The sequence below is a fragment of the Lissotriton helveticus genome, chromosome 2_2, assembly GCF_964261635.1.
Source record: "Lissotriton helveticus chromosome 2_2, aLisHel1.1, whole genome shotgun sequence".
In the NCBI taxonomy this organism is placed as follows: domain Eukaryota; kingdom Metazoa; phylum Chordata; class Amphibia; order Caudata; family Salamandridae; genus Lissotriton; species Lissotriton helveticus.
The window spans coordinates 278655467-278679903 of NC_136060.1; the positions used below are offsets into that span (position 1 = coordinate 278655467).

Below are 24437 nucleotides of genomic sequence, written 5' to 3' on the forward strand. Positions count from 1 at the left end.
AGACTTCCCTAGCCAATCAAGAAGCTGCTGTCACCAGCATGACAGCAGCATTGTGATTGGTCTGTGAGCCCTAGTTTGGCTCTCAAACGGGGCTGGGAGGCTGTGCATGTTCTCCACCCAGGCTGTGCAATACAACCGGATGGAGAACATGCTTAGTGCGCATGACTGTTTGGCCGGCCCAAGACGGCCGACCAAACCATCATGCACACTTGGAAAGTGCCCACCACTCCTCCCCCTGCTCTGTGAGCAGCCCACCCCCACCCACATCTACAGAGCCACTAGGGAAAAATAAAATGATAATAACATGGTGTTGTTATAATTTTATTTTTACTTCGGGGCGATGCTCTTCCTCCTTAGCAGAGGAGCTGCTGCTGTACGGATGCTGATTTATGACTTTTTACCAATTCACAGACATTCCCAGTAGTGCATCTAGAAGTGACTTTTTCTACACTTGCCCTAATGCAGCAGAATTGTACATAGAGCACTATTCTGCATTGGAAAAGGTAGCCCAACTGTGCGATTATAAATGTTTCCACTTCGTGGGCTAAACAGTTTTCTCTGTAGAGAATCTCCTTTCCTTTTCATCGTTTCCCGTGTAGGACAGAATATGATGGCAGTTTGTGAATGCTCAGAAGGTTTTAGGATGCTCACAAACTCACAAAACAGGTAATGCCTAAGTATGCTCACTATCCATCCTTTCCGTGCGAGCTATTCCTGCACAATTGCATTCAGGTGTGGTGTACAATTAAGAAGTAAATGGATTTACACTTCAGTGATATTCTTTGGTGAATACTTAGCAGACGTTAATCCAGTCATTCTCGACTCTAAACATTTATTTACGGCCTGAAATGCCTTTGTGACTCGCGTGCCCTGATTCTAGGGCACGCTAGTTCTCTTTAGTAACATCATGCCATTAGCATCGGTTGCTTACATTCAGTATGTTCAGTTGAAAGAAACCAGGACAACACTACCAGAATGCATTACTTCATATTATGAAATCTCATGATTCGAAAAATAGGGAGTCGTCTATCATCGTAGTGTGGTGTTTGAGAACGTCATGTGGTTTGTGGTTACTGTGGTGTGGGTTAACTGTTAGCGTAAGGTGAATTACTTTAAAAGTTTGTACACTGGCTGATGTTCATGGAGACAGTGCCAATCTAGCCTGTATTCCTCCCACTCTGTGGCATCATTGAGCTTTGCTACTCACAGCTCGGTCACATCTTTGGGGATTCCTTTGGGCATGGCCTTGAGACCTTTGTTGCTGCAGCGGACAACAGTGTCCAGGCAGGTACACTCCACAGGGCAGCGCGACAGCGGAGAGCAGCTGTTGTCATCATTTCCTGGTTTGTGGAACAAAAACAGACAGAAAAATACGTTTTTCTCAGCTGAAAACAAAATATTAGCAGTGGTGGTATATAAAACGTTATATTTCCTTCGGAACCATACTCCCATTCATCGCCATAAAAAACTAAGAATGTATTAGCTCCAACTCCCATCTCTGTGACAGATCTAATTAGACCAGTCTGTACTGGGGTAGGAACTGCCATTACATGTATTAAACTAATTTAGCCAACAGTATTTGTTCTTCATTTTGAACGATCCCTTAATTCACCAGAAGCGGTTGAATCCTTCTGGCTTGAAATGACACCCTATTTTGAGGTCGCACACTACAACATGCAGTGAAAATACAATGGATCCCAGTTCAATGCACACGTGGAAACTTTTTTAATGACTAGAAATTCTTGGAATAAACACACAAGTCCCCCGTGGACTTTTTCCTTCCAATTCTAATCAGTGGTGGACTGTACATCAGCACCGCTGCTGTCCCTCCTCGCAGAAACATCAACCATGGTGAAGTTCATATTTGGCCTCAAAGGGCCCTGACAGGGCTTTGTCCGCCATGTTAGGGCAGATCAGATGCTGGGCGGGCTCACCGTCATCGCACGTGAAGTCCTGGACGGCCACATCCTGGATGGGGATCTCCTTCAGGAAGTAGGGCTTTTGGCAGCGGGGGTTTCCAGTGACGATCCGTTTCTTCCTAAGCCAATCTCCTAGCCAAGCCAGGTGGCAGTTGCAGTTAAAAGGATTGGCCAAGAGGTTCCTGAGAAAACACAAGCAGGCAAGGCATAATTGACCCCAAATTTTATGCAGGAGTTTGCAGGAGAAAGTAAGAAATGGCGGTGCAAACAGAGGACATTCCCTATATAAGAGAAGCCTTTATCACATGCAAACATGTCATTGGGCAAGGGTCACCTTAATACCAAAAAGTAACTAGAACCTCTCAAAAATGACCATTATAAAAAAGGGTGTTTCCTTAAGAAAGCCTTGTCTTATACATTTTTATTTCGGATTTTTTCACCCATCTGTAAATCAAAACAATTATCCTTCAAGTTACAAAAAGCACAACATAACTGCATTCTTAAATGGGCAAATAAACGACAAAAAAAAGAATGTGCAATCTTTTTTCTTAATGACCTCATTGAAAGGTGATTTTATTTTGTCAGAGATCCGACTTGCTGTCAAACCATCAAACATTGGCAATGCAATGTTTAATATAGAGATGAGGCGGTTAACTTCATATTATTAGATTTTAATCAGACAATGACAATTTCGTAAACTACTCTCACTATCTGCATATCGTTTTTAGGAATAGGTTTTTCTTCTGGGCAGGCAGCCTAATCCATAACATGCCAATTATGATAAGGAATTGACTTTCAAGTCTCAGTATTTTGCCGCGTCTGCACTCCAGCATACATTTGTTCAGTCCTCGTATGTGTAAACATGCTGCCTCTTTGAACATTCCCAAATTAGTAAATTGCTGAAAATATCATATTTTACGTGGGATAATGGTTGTGTTTTCCACTTGTTGCTCCCCTCAAATACTTTCCACAAAAAAGACCTAGACCAAAAAGGCACCTAACAATTTATTATTTTCATAGTGTATCTTGTGTTGGAAAGCCATTCCAACTAACTCCCCTATTTTGATTAATGGGGTAGGAGATACACCTATATTGTGCCACATAAAAAATATATAATATAGCCCAGTCCCTTTCAAAAAGACGTTGTGAGACAAACTTCACACACCCATGTGTAAACTAAACTCAAGAAAAAAGTGTGTGAGAGCGAGATGGCACCTCACGGGCGAACCACCAACGGGAACCTGGCCGGTACTCACCAGGATTGCCCTCAAATACAACAAGCATGGTGGTTGGACTTACAGTGGTCCTTGAAATGGTACCAAATGAAAAACAAATTATCAACATCTATAAAATGTAAAGATATTCTGAAAGGTGTGAACTGCACATCTCAAAGGAACCTTAATAAGTTCACTTTTAAGATGAAAATATATAGGTCTCAATTCATAAATTGTATTGCACATCTAAGTAGGCTTTAGCGGTGCTAATAGAGGCATTTCCAATCGTAAATTCCAAACGTACAAAATTTTATAATGATAAACAGATATTAAGATGCTGGCGAGTCTGCCCATACGGTGGACTTTCTACCACTTAAAGTTTAGGGGCTAGGAGCCTTGCAAGGGAGCTACAAAATGTAGTGATCACCCAGAAGCCTATATTTACCGGTATCAGCAAATATTTCGCAGATAGCTTCCTCCTCTAGAAACATGTGAAAGGAAAAATTGGAAAAGGAAGGAGGGGGTGTTTTTACAAGATAGAAAAGAGTAGGGAGAACCAGCCTTTCCAACTCACCCTTCTTCCTTCACCAACAACTCCTCCTCTCCTTCCCAGTTCTATAGAATTATTCCTCATCCTGCTCGACTCAGAGAAAGTCTCACTATCCCAACTAACCATTCTACCTAATGCAATCCCTTTGTTTCCTTCAAAGGCAACTGAACTCTCCAGTAGGCTCTTCAATGCAAGATCTCTAAAGAAGAAGCATTCTAATGTCTACAGTATGCTCTCAGACTCGAAAATTAACCTAATCCTCATCACTGACACTTGGCTAAACGATGACGCAGAACCAATGCTACATCATGCAATAACTGCTAGCCACTAAATCCTCATGAGAAATAGACCCACAAAGAAAGTGGGGGAGTCAAATTAATTGTCCACAAAAACTCTCCACCTACAAATTCCATTGTAAAATATGCTACTCTAGAATGTAAATCGCTGCTTGGCAAATGTCCTCCTACACCATTCTTTACATCCTTTTTAGGTCTCACCTACGCAGCGCACATGCGCTGCATTGGCAAAAAGACCTTTTGAAATCGCTTTGGCTTTTCAGCCAAAAACGTACACGCGTTCCATTGCCTTCAACTGCAACGTGTGCACGTGCGGCGATCCACTTGCGGGAGCGAGCGCCACCACATGGTAGCAATTATTGCTCCCATTGCTCCAGCAAGCCCCCCTGCTGCTGCGCGAGCGCTTGTTAAGCTACCGACCGTAAAAAGCCGGCGAGTTATGCGCTGGCATCATGCGTGACCTGCTTGTCATGAGCAACAATTACAACGGGGACAATGCTGCCTTTCATTCTTCATAGGTCAGTCTGCTGAGTACTGTCACGTTAATTACAGGGCTGCCCAACAAACACTTTGAACGTGAGTGCGAACTAAAAAATATTTAGTTACTCATTTAGTAACACCAATTATGTGCCACTTGGAAAGCCAGGTTAAAAACGGTTTACTTAACGTCTGTTTCGCTAAGTTCAATACTTTAAATATTACAAAATGTACTTGGTTGTTTTTGTGTCATTCTCGTTATGTGGGCTCGGCTTACGTCAACATTTTTTTCCAGGCCTTGTCCTTGTATTCAACACACCACCCGCCCTAATTAACAAGCAAAACAAAGCCTTCAGGTATGACTTTTTCTAGTCCTATCACACGTATACATGGAGGCTCACAAATAACACCGACAGACACTCATTCTCAAAAACATAAACCACAGGTTCAAACCAGCATTTTGTGATATCTTAAATGTAGCGCTAGGCCCGTCATTCTTGTCCAACAGCACTTCGTAATTCTTTGGGCTCTTTGGTTCTTATTTCAAAACTATAAGTCCCAAAATGCTTAGCGTTATTGGCAAAAAAGCAACAACTGGCTGCCACACACGGCATGGAGGTACTTGTTATGCACACAGGTGTGCAATTAATATGGACGCACCCGAGTAGTGCAGTCAGAAATGTTTGCAGTGTCTATCCTACCACCAGCACGAAGAGTTGGTACACTGAAAACAAACTTTTCAAGTGTTCATTGGTTACCCTGGTACTTGGGCTGGGGAATCCGAAGGAAGGGCACGCAGAGAGTGGACTGATTAAAATTAGATTATGGGGTGAACAAACTGTCCGGCAGGGAAAAGGGAAGGGGACCTGTGGAGAACTTTCTTTGCATCATTTTCTTGCCCGAGAGTTACTTACCGCCACAGCGCGGGTTACTGACCCGGTGAATTGCCAGTGCCCACTGGGTAGAACGAATATCCTTATGACAGTGGTGAATTCAGTTGCCTTCCCGTTTTTTTCTGTTTCCAATAAACTGAAGCGAAAACTTAGGAGCATCAGCCTTACTCATCAATCTTCACGCTTTCCTGCTTTAGCGAACTGAATCGGTAAGTGTGCAGTTGAGTGGTCTGAGTAAGCAAAAGAGGACATATGCTTTGTTGGCTCAGAGCGTCTATCTCTATTTGAGTCCAAGTTATGCGGCATCTTAAAACGGTATCATGAGTAGTAGAGATGGCCGGAAGCATACAAAGTTCATATCATTGTGCTTCTAAAATTATTTTTGGGAATTTAATGTTCTTTAATGGTCAGAAGAGAAGAGCCTGTTTTACGCTAGTTGGGAGTATCTGCGGAGCTATAGCACAAAAAAGGCGTTGAAAAAGGACGTCTAGCTATTACATTCTAGAGGGAACACGGACAGCTTTGGAGAAAGCCGAACCATGGGTTGCTGTTTATGTATAGCCCATATTGTTATTGACCAGTACCACTGACTTGAGTGCGAAGCCCTTATTTTGGATGGTTTGGAGAGTTTTCAATTAAACCTTATTAACTTTTTCTCCACGAAAAGCCATGCCAAATGTGCACACGTTTCTCCCAATATCTTTGGAATTGTAAAGATAACCAGTGTTCGTAAATTAGCCTGGAACAGGGAAACTAGCAAAAATACAGCCAAATGTAGGTTTTTTGGGGGGAGGGGGGAGAAAGTGCTTTGCATTGTGTGTTTTTTTTGTTCAACAAAAGGTTTGCTGTGCTAGGATCTCCATCCTCCCAGTTTTCATGCAGATGCAGACTTGTATCAGAAAAGCAATAGGTCTCGCTTTTTGGACCCTATAAGTATTTAGTTATGCAGCAGAACATCCTTGGTGCAACAACACCAACTGATGCATGGCTAAACACTTATAAGGTCCCAAATGCGAGACCTATTGGCTATGCCAATGCTTGTTCTTTATGTTTAGACCGCCACTCAACAATCCTGCATTTCATAACCTCTTTGTAGATAGGCAAATATAGGCACATTTGGAGACTTCAATACTTGGTATGTTAAACATGATTTGCCCATAATCAAAAGCCTATTTTAAAACATATGATCATTGAATATAGTTCAAATGGTCTCTGGTCCACCCACACAGCAGGGGATATCAAGTAGACAATTGTTGCCCTTCAGAACCTCCTCACAGGTACCAGCATATCAAGTGTCATGGACTGATCACGCTATAATCTAGATTAACCTCCACATGTCTTCCCCTCCAGCAAATGCTACAACAGCTACTCCCAAAATAACAGCCAGAGAGGACCAGGTCACCGTTATGATCAACCGGTCTCTTCCATGCCTAACAACCCAAAAATCACAGTTCAACAGTTCCATCACAAATATTATTACATCCTCTCATCAAAGCCAGGAAGCTAGTTAGAGGAGAAAAGGAAAAGGCTCAATATAGGATGGAGGCAGATATAGAAGGAGGAATCTCTTAATGAGGAAGGAAGCAATCTAGTGAAGGGCAGTGCTTTGTATACCACAGAACAGAGTACTCAAAGCAAACTAGGAAGATAAACCATTTCAAAAGGGACAGAATGATTCACTAGAGGTGCACTAACTACTGCATTTCAGTCCCCGGCAACTGGCTAAAGTTACAATAGGGGACAATTCTTTGTTCCGACCTGGGTGGAATCCCTGTTTGAATTTCAGAAAGAAGATTAGTTTCTTATACGTAGGCTAATAGTTGTAACGAGGTAGCTTGTTCAACCAATTTGATTAATAAATGATCATTACAGATTAGGAAAAAATATTAGGGTGCACTGAGGCAGTGCAGGTTTTTTCAGAATTGGTTTGATGTAGACAGTTGTGAGGTAATCTAAGAATATTTAAATGTTAGGGAGCGGTCGATGATACCTTTAGTTTGAAAGGAAGTTGAGCTGTTAACGAGGATTTCATTGGTTATATGAGTGGGACAATGGCACACCGGTGATTCTGATGTGCAGCAGTTGTTTGCCAGGGTACAATGTCTTCAGTAGATCAAGGGTTGACAGAGAGCAGTAACCCTTAAAGAAATTTGATTAGAGCTCAAGAAGATGTGTGGATTGAGTTCTAGGTCCTCTTTGGTATTAAAGTTAAGATATATATCTGTGTCTTTGTCTTTAGAGAGGAAGTGGTCAGCAATGGAAAAACAGCTTTTGTGTGAAGTTGATTTTTAATGTAGAACATTTTGGGTTCAGAAATGTGGAGATTATCTAGTAAAGTTCTGTTTTTGGCTATCTAGCTACCTCTAGGCTTTATAGATCCTAGAGTGGTATTGGAGTGTAAAATTTCCTGGGGTTTGTTTATTTTCCCTATGTATTTCCTACATTATTTTGTTATATCTAAGATATTTCACCTCTGGCTATTGATAGAAATAGAGCACAGGTTTCACTCTGAGGGCAATAAAGCAACTCAGTATAACTCAAGTTTACTGCATTACACTCATTTCCCACCCATTGAAGGATATGAAGCACACCTCCCAGTCTAGGTGACCAAGATGAAAAGTGGTTGAGAAAACTTCCATCGGCTTGAAGAAAGGTGCTGTTAATGGTCAGTTGCTATTACATTTGCACTCTTCATCCCTCTTCTGTGTACATGGATGCTAAAAGAATTGTCAGAAGGGAGAGGAGACAAACCCTCTAACAGACGTATTGGCAGTCTGCTTAGCGGGCTCTTTGACACTATGCTTCATGTGAAGGTGTTCTTTGTTGCCAACATTTTGGCTAAAGCACAGTGACAAATGGATGACAAATGAAGTACCTCTGTGGTTTATTTCTGACAATGTTTTCAAAACAATATTTCCTCATGAGGACAGTTTTTCGGGTCTAGTATTTCAAACACAGGGGATTTTATAGGCTGAATCGCTCTTGCATTCTATTAAAAAAAAGATATTGCCATAAATGCATGATTTACGGCATGTTCTAGGGATTCGAAGTCACAATACTGTGGTAAATAATATTGTTGAGAAAAATAGTGTGTCAAAAATATTGTTTACCACAATATTGTCTCTCTATACTTAGAATGGAAATGTCAAAAATATCGGAAAAAATATTATTGACTGTATTATCATAAAAAAGACTAATACATAGTTTTTAGTGTAAATGCAGCTTAAAGTAGAAATTGTAACTATAATATATCAAATTAATATCATGTAAAGTAAAAACATGTCACTAAGCATTTAATGCTAGATGTATTTTTATATCAATAGAAACATATATATGTATAGTATGGCAAATAACGAAAAAAAGAATTTAGATTATTCATTATATTAATTTAGGTTTTAAATGTTTATAAAAATATTTATTTAGTACTTTAGAAAGCATATATAATAATGTATACAAATATACATACTATGCAAAATAAAAACAATAAAAAACCAACCAAACTCATGTCTATAACAAAATGTATTAATTTTACCAATGTATAAAATTTAAAAATTTTAAAACTACAAAAAACATAAAAAATATAAACATTAAAACAGAAACAGAAACAATATTAAATATATTAAATAAACATATTAAAATAAAGAATCTTTTGCCAATATTAAGAAAAACTTTTGACTCCAGAAATATTAGATATAAAATTCCCACTTCATTTTAAATAAATCACTATAAACTATTTAGAACTAGTTACTTACCTGTACACTATGGTTCTCCAGTATTATCTTTCATAGATTCACATGCTTGTATCTTCCCCGTCGTCATGGTGAGAGTCTCCCGGTAAATGATAACCATAGCAGTAGAAGAAAAAACTGCCTGGAAGCCATAGAGCAGTGAAACCACTAGGCCACCTCTTCTCCTCATTATGTGGCCCAAACTACAGCCAATCAGCTGCCTGCACCAGCCTACACCATTCCCAGCAGAGCCACCATACCTCAGATTTCCAACAGCCCAAGAGTGAGCTATGCAGGAAACCAGAGATAAAAAAGGTGGTCTACCTAATAGAAACGGGGAGGCGGGCGGGCGCATGTGAATCTATGAGAGATAATACTGGAGAACCATAGTGTACAGGTAAGTAACTAGTTCTTTCTCCAGTATTCAATCTTTCATAGATTCACATGCTTGTATCAGAGTAGATAGCAGTCCTTGTAGTTAGAGCGTTTCTAGGCTAGACCCCTTTCTTTTCTCGGGGCTGTGTGCCATAAATTCCTTTCAGAAAAAAGAACTTATTACGAATTAAAAGGTAGTAACAACCAAACATAGCTATTCCAGATATTAGCATAAAGGGAAAAAACCACATTATATATACAAAACAGTAGCATAAAATTCATAAACATGTACCTAATTTAAAGAGATGTCGCAGAACTGCCTGTCCCACTGCCACATCTGCTTTCCATTCCGTGTCCAGACAGTAATGTTTGGTGAATGTATGAACATTCGACCAGGTTGCTGCTCTGCATATGTCTGGAAGGGGTACTCCTGCTAGCAATGCAGAAGACGTCGCCATCTTCCGTGTATCATGGGCACGGACTTTCATGTCGAGAGGCCTTCCTGCTTTCTCTTGACAAAAGACAATGGCGGATGCAATCCATCTGGAGATGGAAGAACGTGAAAGGGCCAGACCTTTTCTGGGCCCCGAGTAAGAGACAAACAGTTGGTTTGATTTGCGAAAGCTTTTAGTATTCTCAATGTAGAACTTTAGGCATCTGCCAATGTCTAAAGTATGTAAAGCTTTTTCAGCCGCTGTAGAAGGATTTTTAAAATATGTAGGTAGGATCACCGGTTCATTTAGATGAAAATACGAAGGTATTTTAGGCACAAATTTCGGATTAGTCCTTAGCATCACCTTATCTGTCCTGAATTGTATGAAGGGATCCTGTATAGAAAAAGCTTGGATCTCGCTGACCCTCCTGGCTGATGTGAGTGTCAGCAGTAATGCTACTTTCCATGACAGGAATTGCAGCTCAGATTTGTGGATCCGCTCGAACGGAGCTTTCATAAGTTGTGATAAGACTGTGTTAAGCTGCCATGGGGGTGGAGGACGCTTAATTGGAGGAAACCTTCTGAATAGGCCTTTCAAGAACTCCTTGATTAATCTGTTAGACCACAGAGATGGGCATCCTGGAGATCTTCTGTATCTAGATATTGCTGCTAAATGGACTTTAATAGATGAGTGCGCAAGCCCTGATCTGGCTAAATGCAGCAAATAAGGAAGAATTTGCTCAGGAGAAGACGTCAAAGGATGCACTGTATGAGCAAGGCACCAATTACAGAATCGTTTCCATTTTGCAGTATATGTCTTGTTGGTAGACAGCGCTGCGGAACGTTGCAATATTTCACGACATTCCGGAGTGATATCTAATGACTGGAATTCGTGCTCAAAAGGTTCCAAGCCGACAATTTTATAGAGTTCAATTGCGGATGAAGTACTTGGCCTCTGTTCATGGAAATCAAATCCATGGTTATTGGGAGCTGTATTCTTGGCTCCACCGACAATTGAAGAAGCTCTGTATACCAAAACTGCCTCGGCCAGGCTGGGACTATTAGTATTATTTGGCAAGGTTCTGATCTCATTTTCCTCAGTAATCTGGGAATCAGGGGAAAGGGAGGGAAGGCATAAGCAAACATCCCTGTCCATCGGAGGTGAAGAGCATTCCCTCTCGAACCCTGTTGAGGGAACCTGCTGGCATAATGTCTGCACTTTTTGTTGCTCTGAGTTGCAAACAGGTCCAGACTTGGCTTGCCCCACACATTGAAAATCCGATTCAGCTGGATTTGACATAGTTCCCACTCGTGGAAAATGTCGGATGACCTGCTTAACAGATCCGCTTTTGTGTTGTCTACCCCTGGAACATGTTCCACTTGCAGCGTTATGTTCTGACACAATAGCCATTTCCAGATCCTTTGTGCCTGAATCGACAGGGGTTTTGATCTCGTGCCACCCTGCTTGCGCAGGTAAAACATTGTTGTTGTGCTGTCTGTTCGCACTAAGACCGATGAACCTTGGATCCTGGGAAGGAAGGCCTGAAGGCCCAGGAAGACGGCTTTCAATTCCAAGAGATTGATGTGAAGTTTTGTCTCTTGAAGAGACCAAAGGCCTTGAATCTCCAGGTCTTGCAGATGTGCTCCCCAACCTCGTAATAAAGCATCTGATGTCATGACGTAGCTTGGTGATTGAGGTTCGAATACCAGGCCCTTTGTTAGGTTGCTCCTGATACCCCACCATGACATTGCACATTTGATCTGACAGGTTATGACCAGCTTGTCGTCGAAGGAACCCAGGGCTTGGACCCATTGTTTGTCCAGGGCTTCTTGCAGCGGTCTCATCTGTAAACGGCAGTTGGGAATCAATGGGATACAAGAGGACATCATTCCCAGTAATGACTTGAATATTCTGATGGAAGTGAACTTTTTTGTTGCCATAGATGCAGTCAGATTCAAGATTTTTGTTACCCGTTCTTCTGATGGGTAAGCTTTCATTTCCTGTGTTTTCAAGGTTGCTCCTAGGAATTGTAGAGTACAAGTCAGAAGAAAAAATGATTTTTCTTTGTTTATCCGAAGGCCTAATCTTTGGAAGAGATCCGTGCACATCCGTAGAGATCTCTGTGTTGCCTGGAACAATGGTCCTTTTATTAACCAGTTGTCCAGGTATGGAAAAACCTGGAGACCTTGCTGCCTTAAATGCACCGCTATTGGAGCCATGCATTTTGTGAATACTCTGGGGGCAGACTTCAGGCCGAAAGGCAAAACTCTGAACTGGTAATGGCGCCCCGCTACCATGAATCGCAGATACTTCTTGTGTTTTTTGTGTATCGGAATGTGGAAGTATGCATCCAACAGGTCTAGAGAGACCATGTAGTCTCCCTTGCGGAGTGTTAGAAGAATTTCCTGTAAGGAAAGCATACGGAAAGAATTTTTCTTTATATATGTGTTCAGATCTCTGAGGTCCAGTACCTGCCTCCATTTTGATGATTGCTTTTTCCTTATAAGGAAGAAGTGTGAATAAAAACCTGTTCCCCGCTGGTCTGATGGGACTTCCTCTATCGCTCCTTTCAGTATGAGTGACAAGATCTCTGCTTTGAGAGCTGCTATATGTTGATGAACTCTGCAGAGAGGTGGACGATTTGGAGGCCTTTGTGAGAATTCCAGGGTGTGACCCTGTGTAATGATGTCTAATACCCATCTGTCCGATGTTATGGACTGCCAATGCGGGAGAAACTGAGAGAGGTAGTGGAACTGGTCGATCTGAAGCGGTATTGGAGGCGCCTGAGGAACATCACTGTCTGCGACCAGAGTCTTGCTTCCCTCTGGCGGCGGACTTTCTTCTTCCTTGTTGTTGGAAGGAAGTGTTCGAGGACCGATATTGTTGGTTGGAGGAGTACTGACGGTATCCCTGTTGGTTGTAAGGTTGGTACCGATTAGATTGGTAAGAGGAACGTTGCTGTTGAAAGTGTCCTCTGGATCCTCGGCCACGAAAGGACTGATAACGGCCTTGCTGTAATGATCCCAAGGATCTAGCAGTATCAGTATCTGCTTTTATCCCCTGCAATGCCTCATCGATCTGTTTACCAAAGAGGCTTTCGCCATCAAATGGCATGTCCAAGATTTTAGACTGGACCTCCGGTCGAGAGGATGTAGCTTTGAGCCATTCTTGCCTCCGTAGGGTTACCGCCCCAGCCATCTGGCGGAAAGCTATAGACGCTATGTCCATTGCCACATCTATGGACTCCGACGCTGCTCTGGCTCCATCCTGTAGGATGGTAGTCGCCTCCTCTTTCTTGTCCTCCGGAAGGTGCGACAGGAGTGGTGCGATGTCAGACCACATCTGTCTATTGAACCGGCTCAGAAGGGCCATTGCATTGGTTGCTTTGATGGAAGCTGCTGCCATGACTGCAAAACATTTACCTATGCCGTCCATCTTCTTGCCCTCCTTATCAGGGGGGGGGCCACACATGTTGCCATTGGGTTCTTGGAGCGCTTCTGCGCTGCTTGAGTCACAACCGAGTCCGGTCGAGGATGACAAATAAGACATGCTGGAGCCGTCTCTATAGCACGATACTTTTTGTCCAGCTTGGGTATGGATGCTGGGACTGAGGCTGGATTCTTCATCAGTTTGAGTCCTTCATCCCAGATATGGTCAATAATTGGAATGGCTCTTACTGACTTCCTGGAGGACTCCTTGAAGTCGTAAAGGAAACATTCGCTTTCCTTGATTGGCATAGTAAGCTTGAATCTTTTAGCCGCTTTTTCCATCAAATGGTGAAAACTGGCTATGTCCTCTGGTGGAGAGCTTAATTGAGGCAAAGGTGACACCGGGGACGTTGGAGCAATATATTGGTCCCATTCATCTCCAACCCCCTCATCCTGAGGAAGTTCCCCTCCTGATGTTTAATATGGAGCTGCGAAGGACTGTAAGCAACACCATAGGATCCTTCCTCCTCTGATTCCTGCAATCCAGAATGGTAGAGGGCAGTAGAGGTGAAATCTTCGGGGTGGAAAACTCCCCTTTTTTGCTCGTCAACGCTCCCATCGACGGAGCAATCCTCTTTATGGAAATATAAGTTGAAGTTATCTTTGTTGGAGATGGCATCGTCGACGATTTTTTCGTCGTCGACGGGGCCGTCGACGGAACAATCATCCGCATCGTCGACGGGATACTGGTCGACGAAGATCTTGCCGTCGCCGAAGGTCTGGCACTCACCGTCGACGGAGTCGTCGTCGTCGTCGACGAAGCTGTCGTCGTCGAGATTGTCGTCGTCGTTGACGAGATGGTCGTCGTCGAGGTCGTCGACGGCCTCGTCGGCGATCTGACTGGAATTTCGGTAGATTTCGTCGACGGAAGCGACGACGGAGCCATCTTTTCTGAGGAAGGCTTGAGAGGAGTTGGAGGGAGTTAAGTAAAAGGTTCACCTTCCTTAGTTTTTCCTGCTTTTTGTTTCCTCACATCTCCCTTTTCCTCAGAGGACCCACTTTTATGTTTCTTAGAGGTGTGTCCCTTGGCTTCTCCCTCAGACTCAGAGTCTTGAGTTTTCCTTTTCTGAAGCCATAATAAGAGGCGCGCTTCTCTATCCTTCAGTGTTTTGGCAGAGAAGGTCCGGCAATACTTGCAGTCCTTAGGAATATGCTTAGGGTACAAACAGTACAAGCACTCCTTGTGAGGATCTTCAGAAAACAGCCTGCCCTAGCCACAGGACCTGCAAGCTCTGAAAAGGCTCTTCTTGGAGCTTTCAGACATTTTGAATGAAATGATGCTTGATAATAAAAGAACAGTACCTGTCTTCCAACTGTGAAAGGTCAAAAGTTCAGTGAAGAGAGAATAAACTGAGCAGAGCTCAGGGAGACTCCTTCTCACACGAAGGCAGTTGGAAATCTGAGGTATGGTGGCTCTGCTGGGAATGGTGTAGGCTGGTGCAGGCAGCTGATTGGCTGTAGTTTGGGCCACATAATGAGGAGGAGAGGTTGCCTAGTGGTTTCACTGCTCTATGGCTTCCAGGCAGTTTTTTCTTCTACTGCTATGGTTATCATTTACCGGGAGACTCCCACCATGACGGCGGGGAAGATACAAGCATCTGAATCTATGAAAGATTGAATACTGGAGAAAAATAGTAAACAATCAATTATATAATTTTCAATTATTTATAAATTAACTTCCCACTATACTGAACTATACCCCTAAAAACTCAACAAACCGATACTAAAATATAACCTACTATCACTAATAACAAAACTAAAACAAACATTCAAATTTTAAATTTAAAATATAACAATTCTGGGGCCGAATACGATGCAGCCCATAAAGGCTCCAACCAGGGCTACATTGTAATGCGCCGCTCGGTTCATTTTCCGACCGCCTCATTATGAAAGAGGTATTCAGAAAGTATACTGGCTGGTCATTCTGGCTGGCTTCCAACGGGCTCAGAGAGCCTAACCGCCAGTCTTAATCTGCCCAGTAATCTCAAGGGCAGGCCTTTCCACCGTTGAGCTTACATGGTTGCCGGCCTGTCGGACATGGCAACCATGTCGGAAAGCGTGTTTGGGGGTCCCCAGCGAGGCCTCCTTTGATGCACGGCCTTCAGTTGGAAGCTGAGGTGGTACCTATGGTGTCCCCTTGTTGATCCCTGCTTCTTGTGGCAGGTATGAACTGCACCTCAGTTTCCTCAATTGGAGCTTGTGTTATGCCTGGTTTATGGCTGTAACATGAGCTCCCATTGAGGACAGGAATAATGCGACTGAACAGTGTTTGGTCGCATTGAAATGAGTCACTCAGGACCACCGACAGGGTGTCGGTCGATCCCATGACCGAGTCGGTGTTGGGTGGTAGTAATTCCATCCGACATCAAAATAAGCCCCTAAATATAGAAATCACTATATAAAGCACTACAAATTACTGATAATATTTGAAAAAATAACACAAACACTTAAAATTACAAACTATATTTTATAAAAATCAATAACTATTACACCAACAGTACTAAGACCTAAACTTAATATATCAACAAAAACAAATTAAAATAATTAAAAGCAATATTGTTTACAACTATATTACTGAAAACTATATTAAAAACGATATTGAAAACAATAATATTTATTTTAAAAAATGATATTCTTGACAATGATTTCTATATCATGATAATTTTGAATCACAATATTTTTTGGGACAATATTTTCCTCTCAAATATTTTTTTCTTGATATTTTGTCCAAACACCATTCTAGGGAGTCTAGGTCCCAGTTTCAGACCTGCAGGAAACGTGCAACAACTTCACACAAAATACAAGCCGAGAATGGCTGCAAGACACTCACACATGGGAAGCACACCTTGACAAGCTGGGTGGCAGGGGCTGAGGTTCGACCTAGATTGAATTCATTGGAATTACTTGTCTGAAATGAAAGTGTAAATCTTTGTGCCAGTCAGCATCTTTATCATGAACTGTTGCTCTTTGTATCCAGCTGAGGCAGCGCTGAAGGAACCACGTGTCAACCAGGCTGAGATTAGAGGGATTACCTCAGGATAACTGTTGTCGTTCCACAGTAACAACATGGGAAACTTAAAGGGAAGTTATTCTGCAGTCAAGGGTTTAAATGCAGTGAACCAGAAGTATTTACAGTGCGTAGGAATGGCAAAAAGGAAGGATAAAGTGGTATGCAAAAATCAACTAATTATTATCAATGATTCATCCTTGGTATGACTCTCAGGTTTCTGCCTCAGGTTTTACTACAAGTTAAAAATAATTCTGGCAACCTCCACCTGTGGTAGAATATAGGGTGTGCATTCCCTGGTTTGTGCATAAATACATTTGCACAAAAACAGTGCATTACCTACAGAGATGCATACACCCAAAGACTATGCTCCTACGAATAGAAGATGTTATATTCTGTTTTCACGTGATGATGGTACAAACACTACTAATTCCTTAGGCTGTCTCAAATATGTCTTTATCGTTCTCTAGATGTGTAACGAAAATAGTTTTCACAATGATGACCAGTTTGGTAATAAACTTTTCTTTTCCTGAGAGTTACCTAATGTCCTGTGGACTCACAAAATGTCTACAGGTCTTGTCACACAAACCTTTCACTCTGATTCATTAGCAAATATAACCTCAATACCTATCAATTTTGTGACCACCAGGACTGCTTGATCATTGCCCACACACCCTTAGGTTCACTGATCCAAATGCACAGCTAACCACTGGCTTCACTCAGTCATGACCATTACCTTTTCCATCTCCATCAGTTAGGGCTTGCCTTATTGTTTGGTGAAAGACCTCATGCTAGCCCTACACAAGAGGCACAGCTTCCACTGCCCTGTACAATGGCATTCGTTGATAAAAGCATGTCTGCTTCTCAGCCCTAGGCCTCATTTTGATGTACCCACTTGTCGTGAATGCAATTATGGGACATTTTCAGAAGTAATATGTGTAGCATACATCTACTGTCAAGCAAAATATAGCGCTGTCCTCGCTTACAGTAACTTAGCATCAAAACAAAAAGAAGAACAATTAAACTACTTCTGGTCATCATCAATTTGCATTTCATTTGTGTCTTGAAGATTTTAACACAAATCTTGGGTACATCCAAACAAAAGACACAATCCAGTGATGCATTCCCAAATATGAACGAAAGGGTGTGAACGTTCCTTAACGTTGTAACAATGGCAATGGCTTTTATACGAATACACATAATCACCCAAGTATGAAAGGAAGGAGATGGCTATTGTCCTCGGGGCAGGCCCTATAACATGGTACTTACAGCGTGGACAGCGAATGGAGCGTGTCGAAGGCACCAGGCGCTACTGTAGTGATCTGGTTGTCGTACAAGGAGAGCAAGCGCACAGAACTCAGCCCCGTGAAGCTGTCATTGCTGACGCAGCTAATGCGATTGCTTCTTAGCATCCTGGGAAGAGACAAAATGATCATTGGTTGTTAATGAGATCAACATTAGTCAGAAGCATAAACACAATAAACAAACTCATGCTGGCAGGTCACAGTGTCGCTAGGCAGGGTATAACAACAAAGGCTACAAAGAGACTACACATACAGTAAATAGAATTTCCACGTGCTTTCTTTTTTGATTACATTTCTTCAGAGACAGATGTTAATCACTTACAAAAGAAATTTACCAACGTTGCTGAACATGCTAATTAAATGGCACATCAAAAGGCTTGCATTTTTGACACATATAACTCTTTCCTACCTATTTTGCAAACCATAATGCCTGATTCCCTACGTTATTTCTTGATACAAAGTGTGTGATTTGCAAAATCACAGGCTCTCTAAACCACAAGTCACAATGGCCCACATGCATCAATATCGGCTTTTGCGAGTTCTAAATTGCGAAAAATAACGATTCGCAATTTAGAATTCGCAAAAGCCTATGCATGAATTTTTTCTTATTTTTTTTGCAAATCGGTAAATATTGCTATTTTTACCGAAATGCATAAAAAATGCGAATTTTAAATTGCGAATTCACAATTCCCATTCATTCCTATGGGCCAAAATGCCCATAGGAATGAATGGGAATTGCGAATTCGCAATGTGCAATTGCAATTCATCAATGCATTTCAAGGGTGGAGAGGGGGGTCAAAATGACCCCCCCCTGCACCCATGAAATGTACTTTTCAGCATAAGTTACATACACACATGTCCTAAGGACATGTGTGTGTGTAACTTTACAGTTTAAAAAATGCATTTTTGTGCATTTTTAATCAATTTCGCAATTTACCACGAAGTTGAACTTCGTGGTAATTTGCACTTCCAATTTTAAAAAACGCATATTTTTCTGTAATGATGCATAGCATTTAAGAAATCGCACAATTGCGATTTCTTAAATGCTAAAGCAATTTTAGAAATCGTAAAAAAGATGCGACTTCTAAAATGGCATGATGCATCCCAACAAGCACTTTTGCATTCGCAAACGGCCGATTTTGAGGAATCGCACCGTTTGCGACTACAAAAATGCTTGATGCATGTGGGCCAATGTACTCAAATCGCATTTTGAGGCAGGGAAGTGTGTCCAACTCGCAGTGCAAACTTTGCAACTCGCTGCGATTCCGAAGTAGGAGCCGGCATGAACGTGCGGTTCTCCTTCCTCCTTCAAAATCGTAATGTTATGTATAAATGGTTTTCAACTTCAACTGCATGTGCAAACCACTGACTGGATACAGAGAGAGCTTTATATCCATTTGAAAGGTGGATGCCATCCCTGAGGGACAGTTTCCACTCTGTAAATGTGGGTTGTTGGCACTGAGGGATGAAGACAGTGTTCTGCATGTTCCTCAATGCCATTCACAAGTTAGCATTCTGGGCTTGCAAATGCACAGAGTTTATATGCCTGAAGGACATAGTAACAAATATGGTTTGACATAAATACGGTTACTTAAGTATCAATTACACCAATATTGTCCCACTAGGTGGAATTATTTAAAATTACCTCAACGAGGTGATATTTCTTTACACAGTATTTAGGACACAATAAATATGTTAGTCAAGTATTCTGAGGCCTCCATTTCATGCATGCACAGCCTCATCCGATGGAGTCACATACACACTTCTGCCTTACTGATATTAATGGGGCAGGATTCTGCAAATCAAACTTAATAGCCATTTTTCAATGAGAAGGAATAGTGCATCTGCAATTGCGCAAAATGAAAGCCAGTCATTGTTAACCATGAAATTTAGTGGCTAACAGCCTTATTCATCAACGGGCCGTTTTGCGAGCCCCTAATAGCGAATCATAGCGAATCGCTATTAAGGACTCGCAAAACGGTATTCATGTAGGAATTGCTAAATAAATAGCGATTCCTACACATTCCTTATTTGCGAGTAGCAAATTGCTAATCGCAAATAAGGAATAACTCCCCATTCATTCCTATGGGCCAAAAGGCCCATAGGAATGAATGGGGAGTATTCCTTATTTGCGAGTAGCAATTTGCTACTCGCAAATAAGATAGCGATTGAAAGGGTGCCAGGGGTGTCCAAAGGACACCCTGTAGCACCCCTGAAATGCAAATTGAAACAGGTGTTGCGCACACACATGTCCAAGGGACATGTGTGTGTGCAACATGCAACTTAGAAAAATGCTTTTAAAAGCATTTTTCTAAGTTTTTGCTATTTACCAAGAAGTCTGACCTCTCGGTAAATAGCGGCCCAAAATTGCATTTTCGCAATTTTAAAATGCTTCATGAATTGCATTTAAGGAATCTCAAATAGAGATTCCTTAAATGTAATTCCTCGCAATTTAGCGAATTAGCAATTACCGATTTTTGCATTTGGGATGATGAATCCCATATGCAAAAATCGCACTCGCAAAGGGCCAGATTCTCAGAATCTGGCCCTTTGCGAGCGCAATTGCGCTTCATGAATCAGGCTGTAACAGCCTTATTCATCAACGGGCCGTTTTGCGAGCCCCTAATAGCGAATCATAGCGAATCGCTATTAAGGACTCGCAAAACGGTATTCATGTAGGAATTGCTAAATAAATAGCGATTCCTACACATTCCTTATTTGCGAGTAGCAAATTGCTAATCGCAAATAAGGAATAACTCCCCATTCATTCCTATGGGCCCAAAGGCCCATAGGAATGAATGGGGAGTATTCCTTATTTGCGAGTAGCAATTTGCTACTCGCAAATAAGATAGCGATTGAAAGGGTGCCAGGGGTGTCCAAAGGACACCCTGTAGCACCCCTGAAATGCAAATTGAAACAGGTGTTGCGCACACACATGTCCAAGGGACATGTGTGTGTGCAACATGCAACTTAGAAAAATGCTTTTAAAAGCATTTTTCTAAGTTTTTGCTATTTACCGAGAGGTCTGACCTCTCGGTAAATAGCGGCCCAAAATTGCATTTTCGCAATTTTAAAATGCTTCATGAATTGCATTTAAGGAATCTCAAATAAAGATTCCTTAAATGTAATTCCTCGCAATTTAGCGAATTAGCAATTACCGATTTTTGCATTTGGGATGATGAATCCCATATGCAAAAATCGCACTCGCAAAGGGCCAGATTCTCAGAATCTGGCCCTTTGCGAGCGCAATTGCGCTTCATGAATCAGGCTGTAAGACACTCATTTCTTTGGATAGAACTCAATGAGTAAAACATTTTCTTTATAGAGACAAACTGATTTAAAGTGCCATCGTTATGAGAATTGTGGGAAAATATGAGTGCTACCTTAGTTGGCATTCATTTTCCCCTTACGTGGACTTAACGCTATGCTCTCATTTCTGCATCACATTTTGGGGGGAAAACGTGATACTTCACCAGCAACAGCACTGAGCGGGTGAAAGCCAAACACAAATACACGTGGAGATACATGAAGTAACATTGTCACTGCAGGTTATCCTTCTTACATTTGTGATAAAGTCTAAACTCCTCAATGAAAATGTACAGGCTTGCTCCAGAATGGAAAGAAGCGTTGGCAAAGCCAATTATTCGGGCTTGCACTTTTAGTTATAAGTCAGATATACTGTTTTTGCCCCAGTCTCCAGGCAAGCTTACCCTTTGGAGTCCTTGGAAAAGCATGTTTTTTTACATAAAGTGAACATCTCTGTTTTGCAATAAAAACAAATAACAGAAAATTGCTGTAATTTTTTTACAACATAGGTATAAGATCAAGAATTGAATGGGAAAAAAACTGTGACGATTGGGTGTACTTTTCAGATGTAAAATAGTTATCCATGCCTCACAATGGAACCAGTTCATTGGAGGTGGAATGATACGCCACATAGCTAATAGTATTAGATGAGAAATGTATAGCCTTGAGCTGATCTAATATTTGTGTCTCGAAATCTCAAAGCTGTTGTTGAAGAGGGTAGACTTAAAAGCTTAGTTTATATATATATATTGTAAACAATAGGTATGAGGCAGCTGCCCCGTGAAGCCAGACCTAAAAAATGTCCAGTAATCAGGCTCCCGATAAATTATCTCCGAGAGAATTTTAAATATGTCTGGTGATTACTGGAAGCTGATCTGGCTACACAGATGGAAATCCCAGGGATTATGCACTCCTTGAGAAAATTATTAGAGGTGACCATTTCACCGGAAGGAAATTTGGAGAAATGACTGCCATAAAAGTGTTTGTGCCTCACAATGTATGGACACGTTTACAATATTGCAAGAATGGCTGACGGTGATAATATCACTGGATCTGGTAGTCTTACACTATTTTCTGACATATTTGACAATGTGGCCAATACAGGAGATAAGGTATTTCCATCATATTTAGCCGCGCCTTCCCAAAAAGACCGAATGGGGAGATTAATCATATATACTATTCTTTTTAGAACATTATTTTACCTGTGTCTTAAGTTGGAATGTTATTAGAAACAGTATTTTTTTTATTATTGTTTGGTGCCCGTAGCATCTTTTTGCTACCAGAGTAGGCTGTGCTGAAATGGCCATTGGAGACATCACTTCTGAGTACTGAAAGCTGTGTAAAGTGAAAAGGATAAAGGCGTGTAAAATATCTCACGCTTAAAAGAAAAGGATATCTACCCAACACCTTCATAAAAATACTAAAAGAAACAGCCCAAAAAAGACCTGCTTAGGCCCACCTGACTCCTTAACAGCGAGACACTAGAAACAGCGAGTGAAATCTCACGAAGGCATTGAGAGGGTAATACACGTTATTACCATGCAGGCTCATACTCGGAGCCCTGGAGAGCCTGTGATGCGAACTAGTGCATGAAAAGGAGTGGTGGTAAACAAATAAAGCCCACTGCTCCACCCCTATCTTCCTTTCCAACATTCTAGCTGCCAGTCTGAGGAGAGCTGAATAAAACAAAGTTCAAGTGTACGATTGGACAGCAGTGCTGCCTCCCCCCAAGGTGGAATTGTTCTGCGTGCGCCGATCTGTCTTAGGAAACCGCGAAGTCCAAAGATGTCACAACATTGCCAGTGGTCCCCTTGGTAACCCGCGACTCCCAAGGGTACATTTCTAAGGGCGCTGATTTGTTATTTTTGCGAGTGAGATCTATGAGTCGAGTGTGGAAGAAACAAGACCATGCAATAGGGTACCTGGCCTGGGGGGAGCAGCCAGGAAATGTGAAGTTAAAGCATCCCACTGTGCCTGCAGGTGTAAGATGAATGTGTACAGGTGAAACACAGTCTTATGCTTCTGTAGGCCATGGGGAGCTTTGATATTTGTAAAGATAGTGTAGGATCACCCGGTGCTCTGCCAGGATACCAAGTAGGGCTCTTATGGATTGATCAGAGAAGAGGAATGCAGATACTGTAATTGAAGAGAAGAACAGAACAACATCCCATTTTAAACAGCATTAGGGAAGAAACCTGGCTTTAGTTGTCTGGAGAGATGGGTGAGGGGTTGAGGTTGCCGGTGAAGCCCAGCTGTCATTGTATGAATTGTTTATGCTTAACCAAAATATTAATTTATGGTTCATGCAAGGCCTGGTTCATTCATGCTCAGACTCTAGAAGGACCACAGCCACGTGTGCTTGCTTGGTTTACAATAGGCCTCCAATGGGCAGCAGATTACTGCTCTGCAGCGACAGGAGACAGCGCCCTGCACTACCTACAGCTCTTTAGGAAATGGTGGTGGCGAGTGGAGCGCGTCTGTCATGTTCAACCCACTGCCAGGACTCACTGCTCAGCTCTCGGAGGCCTAGACTGACTCTACATTGTGCTTTACGCCATAAAAATACAGTCCAGTTCTTCCACTGGAAGCACAGTATACCACGGTGTAAACGAGGCGATTCTTGTGATGGCTGTTTGCATTTTGAAATGAAGTTTTATAAGCAAGTAATGTGATTTATAAACTGCCATTTATAAAATACCAAATTATTAGTTCGAAATATATGTATTTATTGTTGTAGGGATCATGTCTAAGCAGTGTGCATAAAGCAAGTAATCAGTAATTATGCCAAAACAGAAAGAACTCGATAATCACCCAGTTAAAGTGATAAGGTACAAAAATGATGGTGAGTGAAAGGTAGATGACAATCCACTAGTAGGAGGAGTGAAGGACGAATGGGTTAAGGGTGAAAAATAGATGAAGCTGTGAGAGTAGTCGACATGAAGCGATTAAAGGAAGCCACAACAGCAGGTGAAGACAATCCAGACACAACCTTACACGATACAGGCCTTCAACCAGCTCAATCTGGAAGTGACTCTAAAATGTTACTTCCTCCATATTTACGAAACGATGGTGTTTGCGCAATATCTGGGGAGCTACCTGCGAGAAGTGACCTAGACGATGAGGTGACATCCCTTGAGAGTGGTCTGGGGGTTGTATGGCGACAATATTCCCATGCAGATCTGTATGGTTGTCTCTGCTATTTTATGTAAATCCCACTTCTCGTAAATGACCATTGGGTGATTGGTAACCCAAGCACGTGCGTTTTGTGTGTGACCTTCAAGAATTAACAAAGTTACAAAAATTACCTCCGACCTGCTCTGCTGGTTTCTAAGGAGTTCTGCCCGGACGTCGCTTAAGAGATATTGCCCTGGCTAAACCCTGAAGCTACTCTTTTCTCATTGCCAGGGGAAAGCTGTACTTAGCGATTAAAGCCTTCGTTGCCATCC

General features: G+C 41.9%; 1 protein-coding gene across 4 annotated transcripts in view; it reads right to left on the reverse strand.

Annotated features, from left to right (window-relative positions):
• The window catches only part of SLIT2 (slit guidance ligand 2), a 739121-nt gene that overhangs the window by 188891 nt on the left and 525793 nt on the right, over positions 1-24437 (reverse strand). For all 4 annotated transcript variants that reach the window (XM_078678412.1, XM_078678410.1, XM_078678411.1 and 1 more), the window contains 3 exons: positions 17651-17794; positions 1935-2101; positions 1208-1340 (listed from right to left, as the gene is read on the reverse strand). In XM_078678412.1, the coding sequence (XP_078534538.1) occupies positions 1208-1340; positions 1935-2101; positions 17651-17794 (444 nt within the window). The remainder of the gene's footprint in view (positions 1-1207; positions 1341-1934; positions 2102-17650; positions 17795-24437) is intronic.